Below are 17,955 nucleotides of genomic sequence, written 5' to 3'. Positions count from 1 at the left end.
GACAAGATGAACAGAATAACTCGGGCTATAGTGATTTGTTTAGTTGTTTACATTAAATATTACCGTATTACACTACAAAACATAGTGACAAATAGTTTCGAGTCCAGTGGTGCTGCTATTAGTTCAAAGCTCTTGACCTAGAATTGGGATTAAAATAGCCACAGGGACAGAGTAATAATGGTAGCAGGTCACAAACATTTAAATATAACCAGACACCATTCCCACCTTTCACAGCTACAATATACTATTGAGTAAGTGAAAATATATATTTTCGATGTTTTGACTTAAAGATAGTAAGACAAGATACATATTTTATGTCTGGTAGGTTGATCCATTGTGTTGGGGCCTCGTTTTTGCTTTAAATGAGACAGAGAAACAGGTCAAAGGAAGCCCATCAGATGACCTTAAGTGTCTAGGGCCTATATGTAGATTTAGAAAATTGGTAATATAGAAGGGATGCTCTCCATTAAGAGCACAATAAGACTTAAAGTGAAGCTAAAACTGGGTGCTGTGATGTCTCCTCTGTGCTACATATTTCTTAACTAGACGCTACAGAAAGGACTGACTGAGACCCATGTTTAATGAATAATCTCTTCTAAATCAGGAGGCAAGAGGAACGTTTACAGTTCTGCGTTTGATGGCTGCTTGCACGTGTTTCTCACATTTTAAGAAAAAATCAGAAAAGGAGTCAGAAATGATCTCAAGATGTTTTTGCATGAGGAATAAGAAATTACAGGCTACAAATTTAATTATGAAATTGAGGGTAACAAAAAAAAAAAAAACCTCCGCTGAATTGCAGAAACATGCACCAATAAAGTTTCAAAGATCCGTGAGGCACTCATGGTCAGGTGTCGAGTTAAGTTAAATCTGTGTCCTGTCAGCACAGCTGTGGTGAGATAGGCTACGCTTCTGAACAGACTGACGTACTGGTAATACTTAGATTCAGAATAAAGCTTGTAGTACAGTGGATCCCTGTGGAGCCAAACAGGTAACAGTAATTGATGGTAAAAATCCTCAGTGTTAACGGAAAAGGTTTAGCTTCTGAAGTTGAATGCTAATGCAAGCCTAGTGTCGGCCAGCCTCGTCATAGTGACACACGCGAGCTCGACACATGGCATTTAAATTGGATGCCATTGGCACTGCATTTCCTACACTTCACCGAATAGTTTTCATTACACTGACAGTCAAAGTACCACACTGCTGCTCAGTGAGTCCTCTTTCACATCCACATACGTGTGCGCATTTATGTGCACATGCATATTCAGCAGGCTTCCATGTGATTTCTCTGGTCATTGTGAGTGTTTGTAAACACAGCTGGGAGGCAGTGGTACCTGAGATTTCCTACAGGAGTTACCAAGCAGGCAGCGATGGCTAAAGGCTCCTTGGGATGCCACTTCAAACTGCTGGCTTTGCAGTAACTGAAAGAGATGGGCACTTTGCCCGTGCATGTGCCTGTTTGCCCCACTAGTAGGCACTCGCTCCAACAGTCACTACTTAATGTTCTCCCATATATAAGTGGCACAGCCGGTCCTAATGGAATAGTCCAGCGATTACATGGGCACAGAAGACTTACACGCTCTGTGATGGCCGCTATGCTTAGTTTTAGAAGATGACTATACTGCATTGTGATGATGCTCAGCCTTGAGCCATGAACCATAATAGATTATTAATTTTTCACTTCCTTTAGTGCATTTTATGTGAGCATAGTCACTTCACACATCTCTTTGTTAAGGGTACATGGAATGAATCATTTACTCAGAAAAGCAGGCTGTACACTGTGTCCTGACTCCAGTTAAGGCAACTTCCCATCCTTCAATGTGATTACACACCTTCTAAAGATAGGGAGGGTGTAAGCATGCAGGCTTTAGTGGAGAATTGTGTTTTGGTCGCTCACATCTCCCCCAAGTGGCCATCAGTGCCATTGTACACAACAAGATCTAGTAGCAGCATCACTAAACTGCTTCTGAGTGAAGATAGTTGGATATTTATTTGTCTTCCTAATGCTGAAAAAGTTAGTTCATGTATAGAACCCTGTAGGAATGAGAGATCATTTAACTGACTGAGATTCTCAGATGATGTATTTACACCTTAGCTCACTGTGTATTTTTTTTGGTGTTTTTCACAGCACATGCAAAACAAAGAACTGGCCCAAACAGGATCTAGCAGAACTTGGGATGCTTGCACTATTTCATTTCATGCTAATACCCCAAAGGAGGTTGTTTACGCTATGCTCAGAACGTTAGTACCTTCATTTGGCTTATTTTTGAGTAGTCTTGTGTTTTGTTTGGATTTGTCTTATTATTATTATTATTATTTTTTATTTCAGTTTGCATTCTGCACATTAAGAACTAAGATTTTTTTAAATATCAGCCCACCACTTTATTGCTCTAAAACGATCCCACTGAATCAGAACAATAGGTTTGTAGCGAGGTAGCGATAGTAGTGGATCTGTGTCGAGAGAGCCTTTCATCCCGACAGTGAAATGAGAGAATGCCTGGTTACAAGTGAAATGTGTCTGTTAAAGTGCGCACTCTGATCCCTCTCACTCACTCTCCAATTTCTTCTCCTTTCTGATTCCCTGCTGCGTCCATATTTCTCTGAGCTTGTGATGAAAACATGAGACGACATGGCAGAGATACAGGAGACAAACAGGTGTCCTTGACTCGGAGTTTCATTCCATCTCATTTTCAGTCGAAACAAACCATTGGTTCAATCTCAATATTTTTTATCATAACTTGCATCATCACTAGCTGACCCAGTTGTGTAATTATACAATGTAGGATTGAGCTGCTGCTTGACATGGTGTGTATAAACAGCAGACTGCACAAAGCGAATGCTTTTAAAACTGGATCTAACCTAAAAAATGATGGCCATACACATCTCTGATTCTCTGGGTTGGAATATTTGAAGAGCATCCTACACCAGGAAAGGCTAAAGCTACGCAGTGTATTTTGGGCTAAGTAAGAAAACACTGAAGGCCAGAGTAAAATGTCAGCGTCTGAACGCCTAATGCATGCCTACTGAAAAGGTTTCTCAATTCAGCACAGAAGAGGAAAAAATAAGGCTAAACGTTTCTCTTTTTCCCCTCTTGACAGCCAAGAAGGAGGAGACAAGGGACAGGGAGAGCTGAAAGAAACACTTAAACTCTCCTTTTTAACCTATTTTTTCCTTTCTTTATCTCTCTTCTTCGAAATAGCAATCCAGTGGACGAACTGTCAGGACTCGGAGCTGGATAGATTTCACAAAAATACCAGCATAGAACCGACCCAGACTTATATTTTATCCCCTGTCTGGCTAGTAAACACAAACATCTACACACAGATAGAAGACAGTTTAGAGAGGGGAACTGGGGGGGTGGGGTGAGGTGGGAGGTTGCTCGCAGGACTGCTTCAGCAGCCCCACTGCTTTTTACTCATTACTAGTAAAGAAAATACAGGAATAGAGAATAGAGCAACTTCAAGGTTATGATATTCTTACTCAAGAGGAGGCCTAAGAAAAGGATGCTTAGGTTTTGGGGAGCAGGGGGCAGCAGTTGTGGAAATGAACGCCCTCACCAAGGGAGAATTTTCATCCCAGCCGTTACCATGGGAACGGGCCTTTAACCCCCCTCCCCCCACTTTCTCTAGGCTTTCTCTGGCACAATGGAAGGAAGGGATTTTTACAGCAGGAGAGTGAATGATTATGTTTTTAAAAGGAGGGAAGCTACAACTTTTCTGATTTGTTCTCTTTGTTGAGAGCACAAACAGAAAGTGCAAGGCCCCCTGTGCTTCAAACCGAACAGGAGCCTTGCCAACCATTTTAAGCAAAGCTGCAATCTTGAGAAAGATTCGGTGGGGCGGGTGTGTGTGTGTGTGTGGGGGGTGGGGGGGTGGGCGGGGGGGATATCATGCTGAATATTCATCATCCATTTCCAAATGTAGGTTGTTCAAAAGAACCTACGAATCAGTAATCACAGAGTGCACTGCAAGAAAATTCAGAAAGCAACTGGGCCCCGATTCAAATGTCCTGTTTTAACACAATAGATTAGGTTTGGAAGTAAATGATCAGTACGAGTGAGAGTGTAGTAGTGTGCTGAGCTGTGAAAGCAGTATTTCTACCCTGCACATGAAAGGCTGACCTTGAAGGGCAGATTTACTGGTCAAACATAATTCTGTTCCTAATATCTCATTGTGATTCCCCTGTCAAAAAGCCATCCATATACACATGCCAACAACCGAACTGTGCATGGAGTTTCAGATGCTCTCAAGGTCTTTGTGATTTGTGTCATTTTTATTTACAAAAGAAACTAGCTAGCTCAACGACTCCATAACCAAATGTTACCACTGAATGTGCAGTATTGCATGCAGTATTGCAAATTGTGCTGATAAGATAGTGCACTTGCACTACTTTCCTTCAGATACATTGGAACTGCTAAAACTAAATGAATCCATTTCTGAAAGAGAGGCTTCTGCACCTCACATCTGCCGTTCCTCTTACATCTCTGTTTGTGAATGTGTGTTTGCACTGTGGCTACTGGCTGGCCTCGGCATCTTAAGACCCACTGCAGTGTCATGTTTCACAGCTCGCACTGGCAGTTTGTTGTCTCCACTAATCTGCTAATCAGCTCTTGTCCACCAGCATTGTTTAAACTGGCAGCGGAGGAAAGGTAATAACACAAACACGGAGAAGGCTTTACTGCTGAAATGTGATGCTGTTTCTGAACAAAACATGCCGTGCCACCATGTTCTTAAGTGCATTCCCTGTAAGCAAAAGCTCATAAACAAAATGTTTGTAGCATTTTTATATAGTACATTTTTTTTTTGTATCATTCTGAATCTATATCGATATAACACACAGAGGCAAACATGTTGGAACGTTTGCTTCAAATACGAAAAAAAAAATCCTCATGTTGTGTACCTGTGAAGGAGAACGGACCGTGCAGTATTCTTAGCCTCAGTCCTAAAATTATGTAAGGTGACAACTTTGAAATATAGCGAAAGAAAGGCCAGGCAGTTTGCATAATTCATCAATACACCATTGTGTATTAATAATAAAAAAAATAAGAAGTAATTATTAGTTTAAGATTAGGGGCTGCTTGTATGACCCCCCCCCCCCCCCCCCCGCCACACTGCAGTGTACAATCTCATTTCCCTCACTGAAGATCATTAGTCACCAGGCAAGGGAAATATCCTGTGAGAGAATGCCGTGTCAGCAATAATGAAATCTTTCACACTGAAACGTATAAGGTTTCAATGTTAAAAATGCATGAAACATTGTTTGAGAATGCAGTACAGATAATCTTTAGTGAAAATTTTCTTCCATGTCATGGCAGTCCAGTTGAGTGATTCACAAAACTGTCATTTCTTAAAAGAACTCAGAAACCCACCACTGAGTGTTGGTTGCATTTGTACTTTCCTCCTGCGCTGGGCCATCCATCTATGATTTTTCTGTTTTTATGCCTGTTTGGTGTTCTAATGTGATGAGAAATGTGAAAGATGTTGCTGAAAGATTGTTTTCCCACTGGGAACTGGCGCATTGAAGTGTGGAGAGCCAGTCAGATTGCCACCGTCAAGCTCTTGAAGGTTGTGGTCAGAAAAGCTTATAAACTATATAAGATGCTTTATATGCCCCGGATGAAACGTCTGAAGCAGACACAAGCTGAAGCTGGTTATTTTCAGACTACAAACAAATACAATCCCTTACTTCAGTGTTGCCTGGGCTGGAACACAAACTTTCTAAATTGACCAGCAGTATGCATGACAGGCAGGTAGAGATTATTTCTTGTCCTGACTCGATGGATGGTGGTTCATGTCATTTTTTTCTTTCCCCTAGTTTACTGAGTTGCAACATAGACCCTCTGGGCAGTTTTATTTTATTGACAGTTTTGAGAATGTGAGAACAATTTAACCAAATGTTACAGAAAGTCTTAAATTCCTCATGGTTTTAGCTATGGAATGATAAAATCTGTAAACAAACAAACAAACAAACATAACCAGTGTACTTTCAGCACCAACCTATACTCAGTTACATACTTCAAAATGTCATTAAAATCCATAATCAGCAAAAGAAAGAAAAAAACATTCAGTTTTTCTATGAATAGCCAAGTCCTTGAGTGTTGGGCCACTGTGTACCATCTTTTGAATACAGCAGAATAATGAACCCGAGTCTGTTTCCTGTGTCGTCGTGTGCCACATTCATTTCAGTAGAGTTTCTCTGGGGAGAGCACTTCCTGAAGCAAGGAACACAAGTGGGCGTTTGGTTTCGAGCATCCTTCATGGCAGAGTTTAAAGAATGCATTCATGTTTCCTGCTCATACTCGCTTACTTATTAGCATTGACCCGGTCCCTCAACCTCTCTGGAGGCGCATGACAAGCAAATTGAACACAAATGAAGGGAATGCGATTCTGAGGCTGTACTTGGTGTGCGAAATGAATTGTGATAGAGCACTCATGATAGTTTCTTCAGAACGAAATAGAAAAATATGTTTACGATAGTCCGTCACTTCCTGTCAACCTTTAACAAGAGTACTCCACGCAGCATACAGGTTGTTTTTAAGAGTCTACAGAAAGTCTTAACACAGCACATCTCTCCTCCATCACAGATGCTGGGAACACTCACAGCAGTGCCCATCAAGGTGCCTCAGGTCAGCTCTCTGCATCGGCTGGCAGGGCAGTCGCCCACTGTGCTACCTCAGGTAACACACACACACACACACACACACACACACACACACACACACAGAAAATCACACAATCCTGTTCTTCCTCAGGTCTCAGGTGTCACATAAAAACAAACTGCATCCAATGTCTGACATACTACTCCAGAAATCATAACGCAAGCTCAGCCTCAGCCAAATCTCCGGAGGGGTTGCTGTAATTACACTTCGTTTTAAAATGACCACTTCATAAACTACACGTGAAAATTTGACAAACTATTTCTCAAAGAACATAAAGTGACATTCTGTACCACAAGCACCTGAGTGTTCCTGTAACATTCATTTTCGGATCCGTTCACAGCCTTAGTGTCTGCATTATAAACCATATCGCTCGAGTCGGACTTGTTGTGGCTTTAATTAGAGTTTTGACCTGATCATTTTATCTGTCTGGTTTAATGGTAGGGTTGGGTCAAATAAAATATCGATTCTTAAATGCACTGTGATTCTACATCGATGGCCACAATGTAGTATGTAATAATGACATTTCACTGTATTTTTCATTGAAAATATTATTTGAAAATCACATGACTATAGAAGAATCTTTCCACAAACTTAATAAAAAATTAAATTTTTTTTACCCACAGTAATGTTGTTGATATTTAAACAGATTTTTAAATTTATTTTACAATAGAAAAGTATTTGAGATTTATTCAAAGAAAAAAATGAGAGATTTACAGTTTTTTATTAGGAAGTTTGTACGTATTTTGAACACAAAAAAAAGTAAATAAATAAATAAATATGCTACAAGTTTAGGAAACGTGATTAAATGCTCGTTGATTCTATTTTGCTGTAAAATTAATAAATATTAGGAAATTCAGTATTTGAAGAGAGAATTTTTTTTTACAATTCTAATTGAAATACATTAAGCCTAGTTTATAATGGATGTAAATAATGGTTTTCTAAAAGCAGTAAGTAGTTATAAAAAAAAAAAAGTCAGTTTTTTCTATAGAAAAAAAAGAAGAAAAAAAAGAACTGATTTGTAATTTCTGTACAGCGCTCTAATCAAATCATATTTGTGTTTGTAAGTGACCAGCTATTACTGGCACTTCTGTGCTGAGAAATGTGTGGGTGCAGGAGTGAAGCCAGTGGTGATCTGTGTATGCACAGTGAAACATGAGCTCAGACCTGACCCGTCCTTATTACAGTCACATGCTTAAGTATCAAGGTATGTAGTCAGTCTGGGGCCACATGCTGAAACCTGATTTGGAAACATCTAATGATATACATTTACAGCAGTATATTTATACCACTTCAGCGCTGTAATGTGAACACTGTCAGAATGAACTGTTGTATGTAGAGGAGAACATGAAAAGCAATATCTAACACTGATAAACAGTCACACGAGCTCAGCCGTGGGGTATAATGCACAAACTCCCTCCCCAAATACAGATCAGTGTCCATTAAAGTACAGGACAAAATGTCGGAGATTATCCGATAAATCACGTGGCTAATAAATCTTTAAGACTAAGCCTCCCAGCAGTGCTGAACCTTATATTCAGACTTTGGACACAATTAATCCCTGCTCAAGTTGAGCTCATTTGTTTCCATTGGTCTTCTTAATGGATCAATGTAGATAATGATGTTTGATAAGGGCACAAATGAAGCTCGTTTGTGCATGTAGCAGGAAGACCACAGGGGGGCAGCACAGGCCCAAGATAAGGCCATACCGCTGAACCATGAATTCACACATGGTCAGATCAACATCGGGAGTTGTTTGCAGTCTGTTTACACACATTATACAAACTAGGTTTATTCCTTTTCCTTGACTATTGTTTGGAAGTGAACACATTTTCTATAGACATTCCTTAAAATCTCTGTTTGTAGTATTGTGTTGCTGATCTATGTTGATACATCATATGGGTAATACATTCTCTTTGCCTCCGTCTTTGTTGTCCTGATAATGTAAATAAATTTGCCTGGTATGATTGATAAACACATGAAAATTTCAAACTAGACAGCGAATAACTCTTCAATCCCTGCCGAATACAGGTTAGGCCAAAGACTCTGATCCTGGACAGCCTTCCCCACAGCCCGTGCCAGGAGCAGCAGTCCAGCCAGCCACTGAGCCTGGCACGTGGCACTGCTGTGCTCAGCTCCAAAAGCCAGGGACTTCGTCCCTTCAGCCCAGAGAGGATGTCCAGCGGCCAGAGTGAGATCACGCCACCTCCCCTGCCCATGCCCAGTGTCTCCACAGCCACATCCAGCCCTGGAGTTGCGTACGCCATCATTTCCTCCACCTCACCCGCAGCCAACGGAGTGGCAGCTATGAGCGAGGCAGTGAAAGTGCAACCACTGATCTTCAGCCCAGACAGCAAGGTCAGACAGTAGCCTGATCAGCTGTCAGCACAGTTTACAGCTCCGGTGAAAGCTATCGGACATTTAATCCAAAAGCTGAATTGTTCTTGCTTTCAAATGACTAGGAAACAGAGCGTGAAGATTGTTCCAAATCGTATGTTTAAGCATCAGTATATTCGGTGCAGCATATAAACAGCCTCTTAAAACAGCTTCACATTGTATGTTTATTTATACTCATTTTCCTTTAACATTTGAAATAACTTCTTTAAATTAGACGATGTTTATAAAGTTATACTGTAACATCCGACCAGCTACTTGTTCCTGTAATCAGTCAGTCAGTGTTATAACAGAGCTGACATCTGACAAGACCAAAACAGATACCTCATCTGATCATACTGCTGAGCCATACAGAGTAGACCCAATTACCACGCTTTAGAAATGCAGCATTGCACAAACAATATTAAAACGTAGAATGCTGCAGTGTGGATTAAAATTATTTCTAACACTTTGATGATCTTTACACTGTAATGCCTTTGGGAAATCGTTCCCTCATTGTGCAACTTAACCTTCCTGGGCAGTTGTGCGTGACGAGTCATTTTTTAGAATCCTGAAGTGTCTCAGAGTAGCTTCTCATCCCCGCGTAAGAGTTTTGCAGCAGTAATTAATCTCGGGCTGGGATGAAAAATGGCTTGTGGCTGACACAGGGAAGATTTGTGAGGCTCATTACGTTGTCGTTAAGAGAGAGTGGTGGTCCTCATGACCACCATGGTCACATTCAACTCTCATAGGCTACATTCTCTCTTATCTCCTATAGCCAAGGCAGTAACATCATTCATTGATCATATAGGAAAGATTAGCAAGGCTTAATAACAGATTTTTCCACTTGTAGGTCGGCCCACAGCTTTAAGTCATTCTAGGAATTAAATGTATGTTGATTTATAGAGGTAAAATCTATTTTACCTCTATAAATCAACACAAGCGGTTCTGTTACACCAAATTTCTTATTGTTATTCTTATTTTATTGTCACGGAAACATCCTTGTTGCTAAATGTGTTCGCACGCCAAATTAAATTTGTATGTTTTTCTAGGTGATTATAATCCAGCCACAGATCCCTAGCAGCTCTCAGGGTTCTCTAGGCCCCCAGGCTGAGATCCCCTCTCAGGAGCCCAGGCTTGCCCCCTCCCCCACACACAAGCCCAATAAAAAGGAGGAAGACCCAGAGGTACGCTCCCTCTGTATAGTCCACTACATCTGTAACGAGGGCTGACAGACAACTAGAAATATTGGGTGTCAAGAAATAACCATAGATACCTCCAGGAAATACTTGTCTGAAATCATATAACACAATCTGATTCTCAGTGTGTCCTGAGGAGTGTGCCTTATATGTTATACACACACCTAAGCTGAAAATCTGTATATTTTAGGATACAAATCATCATGCAGAGAAAGAATTCAGGCTTACACATGCTATTAGCTCTGAGGCACGATTTTTAGGTTTCTCACGGTCCCTCTCTCTCTCCCTACCTTGCAGAAAATTGCGTTCATGGTAGCGCTCGGCCTCGTCACTACAGAACACTTGGAAGGTGAGTTGCTGCACACAGGATCCTGTTTGATTCCTGTGCTAAGCTACGTAACTGGTATATCCACTTTAACTGGCATGTTTTTATTGTTATGGCAGAAATCCAGACCAAACGACAGGAGAGGAAGAGAAGAAGTACGGCGAACCCTGCATACAGCCTGTTTGATCCAGAGGTAGCTCTCAAACTCACATGCACCACATACCTTTTTGTACTTTCACATTTAGAAACAACAAAGAGGACATACATGATCATTGAGAGATGGTTAGGGTTAGCTAAGAATGATCTTTTAAATAATGTTAAAACAATCTGCAAAGGACTGGGAAAACCTGTGGGTGTCACTGTGGCTGAATTCTGGCAGATTGCCAAAACAGACACGCTATCCTGCCTATAACATACTCTGGCACCTTAACTTTAACCATGAACATATTTCACTTAAATAATGTGGTTTTATTTAGGTTTTAATCATGCCTAGGCTATTTTCCTGCAGGGATCGTGTTGTATAAGGCGTCTTGTAGTGCTAACCAAACTTATGCTATAAATTGGTTATGTGTAAATGAAAAAGAAAGCCTGTTCAGAACTGTGTACATGTGAAATGTAAAAATTTCACCATGTGAAGAGTTTTCCAGTGTTCTTGTTTGTTAATACTGGGTTTGTGCCAATATTGGTAAATTAAAGCTGTAAAAACAGCCTCAACAAATCAGATCATCCTGTGTTTCATTCTCATTGTTTGTGTATATGGTGCTGCGCTTTTCTATTCCTTTAATTCCTGCTGGTACCCTTGTCGAGCAGGTAACAAAAACCAAAAACAACTCGAACCAAAAATGTTTTGGCAGCAAAAGTTTGTGTATGTAGTGGTAAAATGCTTTTAGTGTCACTTCAAACATGGACAACAAGGAAAAATAAGGCAAGCATACATGTGAACAAGTAATGGAAGCTTGTAGGGCAGTGACAACAGCAGGTAGCATTAACATCGCCAGTGACTCAAGGCCACACTCTTCTGTTTACTGCGAGCTATATTTCTGTTGTTTTGTTTTAGGTCATTCTGTCTAGGGTTGCATGGTATATCGGTGCTGTGGTAGTATTGCGATACTAAAGCTTCAAAATAACGCTGATAAGACTGTATTTTTTAAATGGTAGCATCGTTAATACGCCAGTACCGTCAGTAATGGTGCATGTGCAGCAGTTAAAACTATTCTTACTAAAACGAGACATCTTGCTGCTTTTACATAATACACAAAGGTTAGGGACACTTCACTTAACCTAAATGAACCAAAGTGAGCTACCAAGTGAGATAATGTTACTCTAACCGCTGTGTCTAAATACTAAAATCAGGGTTCTTTCAAGGTGCTTGAATTAGGCTTTTTAAAATTTAAGTACTGGACAACCTTAAATAACCATTTTAAACCATTTATATCTAGCAGTGCTTAAAAAGTGCTTGAATTAAAAGTCAGTAAATAGGAAATCGCTAAATAACTTGTTAAATAAAGTGTTTATTTTTGATAGAACACGAATCCAATCATTTCACTCAATACGACTCCCCACTCCTCCTCTTCCTGCTCCTGTTCCCGCTCCTCCTCCTCCCGATCCTCCTCCTCCCGATCCTCTTCCTCCTCCTCCCGCTCCCCTTCCTCCCGCTCCTCCTCCTCCCGATCCTCTTCCTCCCGCTCCTCCTCCCGATCCTCTTCCTCCCGCTCCTCCTCCTCCCGATCCTTCTCCTCCCACTACTTTTCTTCCTGATCATTCTCCTCCCGCTCCTTCTGCTCTTCCCGTTCCTCCTCTTCCCGCTCCTTCTGCTCCCGATCCTTCTGCTCTTCCCGCTCCCCCTCTCCTTCTCCTCCCGATCCTTCTCTTCCCGCTCCCCCTCTCCTTCTCCTTCCGATCCTTCTGCTCCTTCTCCTCCCACTCCTTCTGCTCCTTCTTCTCCCACTCCTCCTTCTCCCACTCCTTTTCTTCCTGCTCCTTCTCCTCCAACTCTTTCTCTTCCCGCTCCTCCTCCTCCCAATCCTCCTCCTCCCGATCCTTCTGCTCTTCCGGCTCCTCCTCTTCCCGCTCCTTCTCCTCCCGATCCTTCTGCTCCTTCTCCTCCTGCTCCTCCTTCTCCCACTCCTTTTCTTCCTGATCATTCTCCTCCCGCTCCTTCTGTTCTTCCCGCTCCTCCTCTCCCTGCTCTTTCTCCTCCCGATCCTCCCGCTCCTCCTCTTCCCGCGCCTTCTCCTTCCGATCCTTCTGCTCCTTCTCCTCCCACTCCTTCTGCTCCTTCTTCTCCCGCTCCTCCTTCTCCCACTCCTTTTCTCCCTGCTCCTTCTCCTCCAACTCCTTCTCTTCCTGCTCCTCCTTCTCCCGCTCCTTCTCTTCCTGCTCCTCCTCCTCTTCCCGCTCCTCCTCCTCCTGCTCCTCCTCCTGCTCCTCCTAATCCCGCTCCTTCTCCTCCCACTCTTCCTCCTCCCGCTCTTCCTCCTCCCGCTCCCGCTCCTCCTCCTCCTGCTATTCACTCACTCATTTTGACAGAGTCAGCTCCGTTCCACTTCTCAGACTCCTTTTTTTTTCCACTCAAAAAAGCACCTAGTGACAAATCTAGCAACATTTTGGACAAACCTTAGCTACTTTCCATAGAAGAGCATGGCCAGTACTGCCCCGTGAGCACAAGGTGCTTTCCCCCCAGACACACCTCCCTCTGCAGCTACTCTGTTCAGTGAGGAGCCCAGAGGAGCAGCACATTCATTCACTTCTAACTTTCTCTCTGAGTGATGATTCTACATGTAAATGTAGCCGAAATCACAGCACAGGCGTTGTCTTTAACTTATGTGTATAGTCATTTTGTCAGAGGACGTCGCGTTTATAAATCAGGAGTTTAGCAGTGCAGAGCAGCAGCTTGGAAATGGCTTGGAAGTAACTGCTGGTTAACATGTAGTCTCTGAATGGGCCGCATTTCAATCACTATTTCATACTCATTCCGTTGTCTGACAACATGACAATATCTCTTGTATAGTCCTCAGAAACAAAAAAAATAGTGCGTCCCTGAAAGTCTTGGAATTTCATTATGAAGCACCTGAACCCTATAAAATTGGCCGTGTTTGCTTGGGAGTTCATGTCCAAATTCAGTTATTTATTCCTAACATTGTGTTCATTCTTAGTACTCTGAGGACAATTTCCATTTGCATGACTTCATTGCTCTAGGGAACTGTAGATGAAATGTGGCACATTGAATTAGTTGCTGGTCAAATTGTATGATTGCTCTTGAGTTTTTCCAACAGCCAGTTATTCGTGCTCATTAATAATGTATTGGGATAAAAATCTGGTCTGTCTTGTTTTCGTTTATACTGTATCTATGTATTTCTGTACATATGGTTCACTTTGTAGACATGAATTATGAATGAACCCAATATTGCGTGGTATTGTGACACTTCAGCTGGTACAGTATCGTACGATATGTTTATAGTGTCGTGACAACCCTAATGTCCTCTCGTAAGGTTCACAGTAGAATGCACAAATGTCCTCTCCTCAAGAACATTTAACTAATGACATAAACAAGCAGGTCCTGTTTTCTCTAAATGTATTAGCCATTTTACATACATTGTATTTTTATGATCTTCATGAAAATGTTTCTCTATCATTGCTTTCCAGCGCAAAAGGCTTGCAGCAAATTACCCGAACAACCCCCTCTTCCTATCAGCCAGAGGTAAAACTCATTTCTCTTCCCATCAACACAACAGCTGGGGCAGAGCTCACAAAATTACATTTGAAGAGGCACGCTCATGCACTGTGTTCTCCCACACACACACACACACACACACACACACACACACACACACACACAGAATAACATGCTACCAAGCTAGACAAATAGGATCCGAGCTCGTGTAATGCAGAATGAATATCAAAGACTCAAAAACGTGTACGTGCAGGTCTGCAGTGCCATTTTAGTCACATATCAAATGAGTTGTTCATGCTTTTCATCAAGCCCATAGTGTAGTACAGATCACAGTGTCCTATGGGTGTGTGATTTGTGTTTCTTAAGGCAGTGTCTCTCTCTCTCTCTCTCTCTCTCACACACACACACCATTACCCCCTGTTGCACTGCTCATTTTTGTGTTTTACACCCAAGTCCTGATTCCCTAATTATCAAGGCCTTCATCAAACACCTAGCTCTTCTTGAATGATGGAGAGCATGAAGGTGTTTGCATTTCCACGGACAGTACGAAGAGAATACACTATAATCATACATCTCTATACTCCATATTAGATAGGTGTAACTTTAAAACTGCACCTAATCGCAGTGTCACTGAAGGTTTACAACCGAAAGATCTTTTGAGCAGGAGAACAGGCTTCTGTACCCAGGAAACTCTCCCACAAAAACTCACTTAAACATGCTCTGTTGTTAAAACCCAACAGCGACAGTGCTATAAAAAGAAGTGCCTCAAGCTTTATTTCTGTGTGCTCAGCTTTGTTGCATGGCTATAATTGTAATCTAACCCATGAATAACCCTGTCTTTTCACTCGGCAAGCTACTAACGTATTCTCTGCTTCCTATTCACACGCCAGACTCTGAGGATCTGTGTTGGAAGGTATGTAGCTACTCTTGAGATTCTGTATGTGGAGAAGGAGGGGCCACAGGCTTTTTGCCATGATCTGTTACTGGCTGTTTATTGTTCCTAAAAGTGTCAAATAAGTAATGCTGTAGTGTGTAGATTAGGGCTACCTTGTACATAGTCACATGTCCAAAAATGCATTTCACTTTGAATCACGTACAAATGTTAAGTATTTAAATGCATTCAAAATGTTAATAAGCATGTCATTTTATACTGACATAGAGAGAAATATCAATAACGTTACACTATGCGTTTCTGTCATGAGCTACACTCACTGTCCACTTTATTAGGAACACGTCTGCCTGCTCATTTATGCGCTTATCCAGCCTGTCAAGTGGCAGCAGTGCAGTGCATAAAATCTGCAGGTCAAGAGCTTCAGTGAATGTTCACATCCAACATCAGAATGAGGAGGAACTGTGCTCTCATTGACTTTGACTATGGCAAGTTTGTTGATGCCAAACCAGGCGATGTTTTACCCATCCTAAACTGTCCTGTTTCAGTGAACTGTATCCTCCGATTCCTGATCTTGGCTGACAGGAGTGGAAACTGATGAAACCGGGTGCTGCTGTAGCCCGTGCACCCCCTGTTGTGCTTTCTGAGATGCTTTTCTCTGTGCCACAGCTGTAAAGCGTAGTCTATTTGAGTTACTCTAGCGTCTATTGTGCATGAAAATCCCAGGAGCTCAGCAATACTCAAACCAGCCTGTCTGGCCACAAAAACCATTCCATTCTGATGTCTGATGAACATTACCTGAAGCTCTTGACCTGTATCTGCATGATTTGATGCATTGCACTGCTGCTGCATGATTGGCTGATTGGACAATTGCTCGAATGAGCAGGTTGTACAGGTTTTCCTAATAAAATATCAATGAGTGTATGCAATGTGAAAAGTCTGTTACTTTCTTAACAATTTGTCATAAAATATTGTAAATGAGTATTTATTTGCTTACTCAGTTGTTCATGTTACTGATATTTGGCTTGTTTTCTTACATTACCATGATCCATATAAAATCCCCCATCTTCAACTTCACACAGTTTGTCTGTGTTGTACTGATGTGGTGTGCTTTATGCCCAGTAGAAGTTGGATATCGATGAAAATGTTGTCAGCTACACACACATTATTATATCACTTTAAACGTTTACATTTAAATAAAAAAAGAATTTGAATATTACTGGAATTGTGAAGTTTATTCATATACAGTCCTGTATACCATGGGCTGATTCTAAAATAACAGCTAACAGAACGTAACTTAATATGCAGTTTGTTTCTCTTCTCTTCTTGTATAACGATGTGAAGCAGTTCAATGAGGAAGTGTGTGTATCTGACAGAACTGTTAGATCTGACGTGCAGAAACGTTCCTTTGAATGTTAGAGCTCAGATTAAAAGATTCAATCAAAGTCATGTCAGGATAAAATGGAACCTCGCTTTCCTTTCAAATCAGCCATCACTGCTGTTACTTTTCTGCCAATACACTCACGTAATAACAACGTACAGAGCAGGATATTGATTACAGGGCTGTAAAGTCTGACTTGTTGTGTGCATGGTTGCTGCAGGAGGAGCTGGAGCATGATGACCACTGTGCTGTGTGCAAAGAGGAAGGGAATCTTCAGCAGTGCCATAGCTGCACTCGCGCTTACCACCTAGACTGCTTACACCCTCCACTCAAATCCCCACCCAAGGGCATGTGGATGTGCCCTAAGTGCCAGAAGAAGGTCAGTCACTCAGAACATTCAACACATGAATATGGGTTGTTATGGCAACGAGTGATGTTTAAAAGCAATGCGCATGAATTTGAAGGGTTTCTTTGTCTTTCTCTTTTGAAGGTTCTGAATAAAGAAAACTTGTCTTGGCCACATAATTTTGTTCAGTCTTATGTCACACACAAAACAGGTACAATCCTCTACATATGCATTAATGCGCTACATACAGTACATGCTGTGTGTGTGTGTAGCTGAGAATGTGTAATGCATGTTTATCTGTGCATGTGTTTAGTGAGAGAGGAGGAGAAGAGAAGATTGATGAGGAGGAACAGTGAGCTGAAGAAAGAGTGTGCACACTTGAAAGAAGAAGACCAGAGACTCAACAAATCACTCTTGGTACAGTTCATGTTCGTCTGCTTAAACACTGCTGAGGAACAGAAGCCATGCATGTTTTACTGGGACACGCAGAGGCAAAGAATTATTGTTTATAACTATTAGAAATTTAACGGTAAGAGGAACTAACTTGTCTCACAGAGATTCCACAACATTAAATGTAACTAGAAATATATCAGTATAAATCTATTTTAAATAAATATATATATTTTTTAAAGCTTTAAACATTGGTGTGTAAGAAGAATAAAACACTTTGGGCTGTGCTGTTATAGCAGTGGTCACCAACCCTGTTCCACTGATCCACCTTCCTGAAGACTTTAACTCCAACCATAATCGTGATCACATGACCATCTAATCATTGCCTTAAGAAGTACCTAATCAGCTAAAACAGGTGTGTTAGATTTCGGTTGGAGATGAAACCTCCAGGAAGGTAGATCTCCGGGAACAGGGTCAACTTTGGGGCTGTACTTGATTCCCCCCCCATAACAGTAAACACCATCATGTTTTATTCCTACATTTTATGTCTCTGTCAGAAAATGGGTGCTGGCAGTGTTTAAATAATTTCTGTGTAAGGTTGTGCTTGGGTGTGTACTTTGGAGCACAGCCCAAAATGAGTATAATGAGTGCACTACAATGGGTGTATAAAGTGTTACTTGATTAATACCCTTAGACTACGCACTTAGACATGGTCTACGAAGACCCT

General features: G+C 41.4%; 1 protein-coding gene across 1 annotated transcript in view; it reads left to right on the top strand.

Annotated features, from left to right (window-relative positions):
• Window positions 1–17,955, top strand: part of phf21b (PHD finger protein 21B) — a 74,748-nt gene that overhangs the window by 53,685 nt on the left and 3,108 nt on the right. The window contains exons 4-13 of the mRNA XM_053649799.1: window positions 6,581–6,673; window positions 8,684–9,010; window positions 10,078–10,212; window positions 10,522–10,573; window positions 10,669–10,742; window positions 14,195–14,249; window positions 15,113–15,135; window positions 16,713–16,871; window positions 16,983–17,049; window positions 17,152–17,255. Of these exons, the coding sequence (XP_053505774.1) occupies window positions 6,581–6,673; window positions 8,684–9,010; window positions 10,078–10,212; window positions 10,522–10,573; window positions 10,669–10,742; window positions 14,195–14,249; window positions 15,113–15,135; window positions 16,713–16,871; window positions 16,983–17,049; window positions 17,152–17,255 (1,089 nt within the window). The remainder of the gene's footprint in view (window positions 1–6,580; window positions 6,674–8,683; window positions 9,011–10,077; window positions 10,213–10,521; window positions 10,574–10,668; window positions 10,743–14,194; window positions 14,250–15,112; window positions 15,136–16,712; window positions 16,872–16,982; window positions 17,050–17,151; window positions 17,256–17,955) is intronic.

This window comes from Ictalurus furcatus, chromosome 19, assembly GCF_023375685.1.
Source record: "Ictalurus furcatus strain D&B chromosome 19, Billie_1.0, whole genome shotgun sequence".
Taxonomy (NCBI): domain Eukaryota; kingdom Metazoa; phylum Chordata; class Actinopteri; order Siluriformes; family Ictaluridae; genus Ictalurus; species Ictalurus furcatus.
The sequence above is the reverse complement of the archived record's forward strand: the minus strand, read 5'-3'. Positions and strand labels throughout refer to the sequence as shown.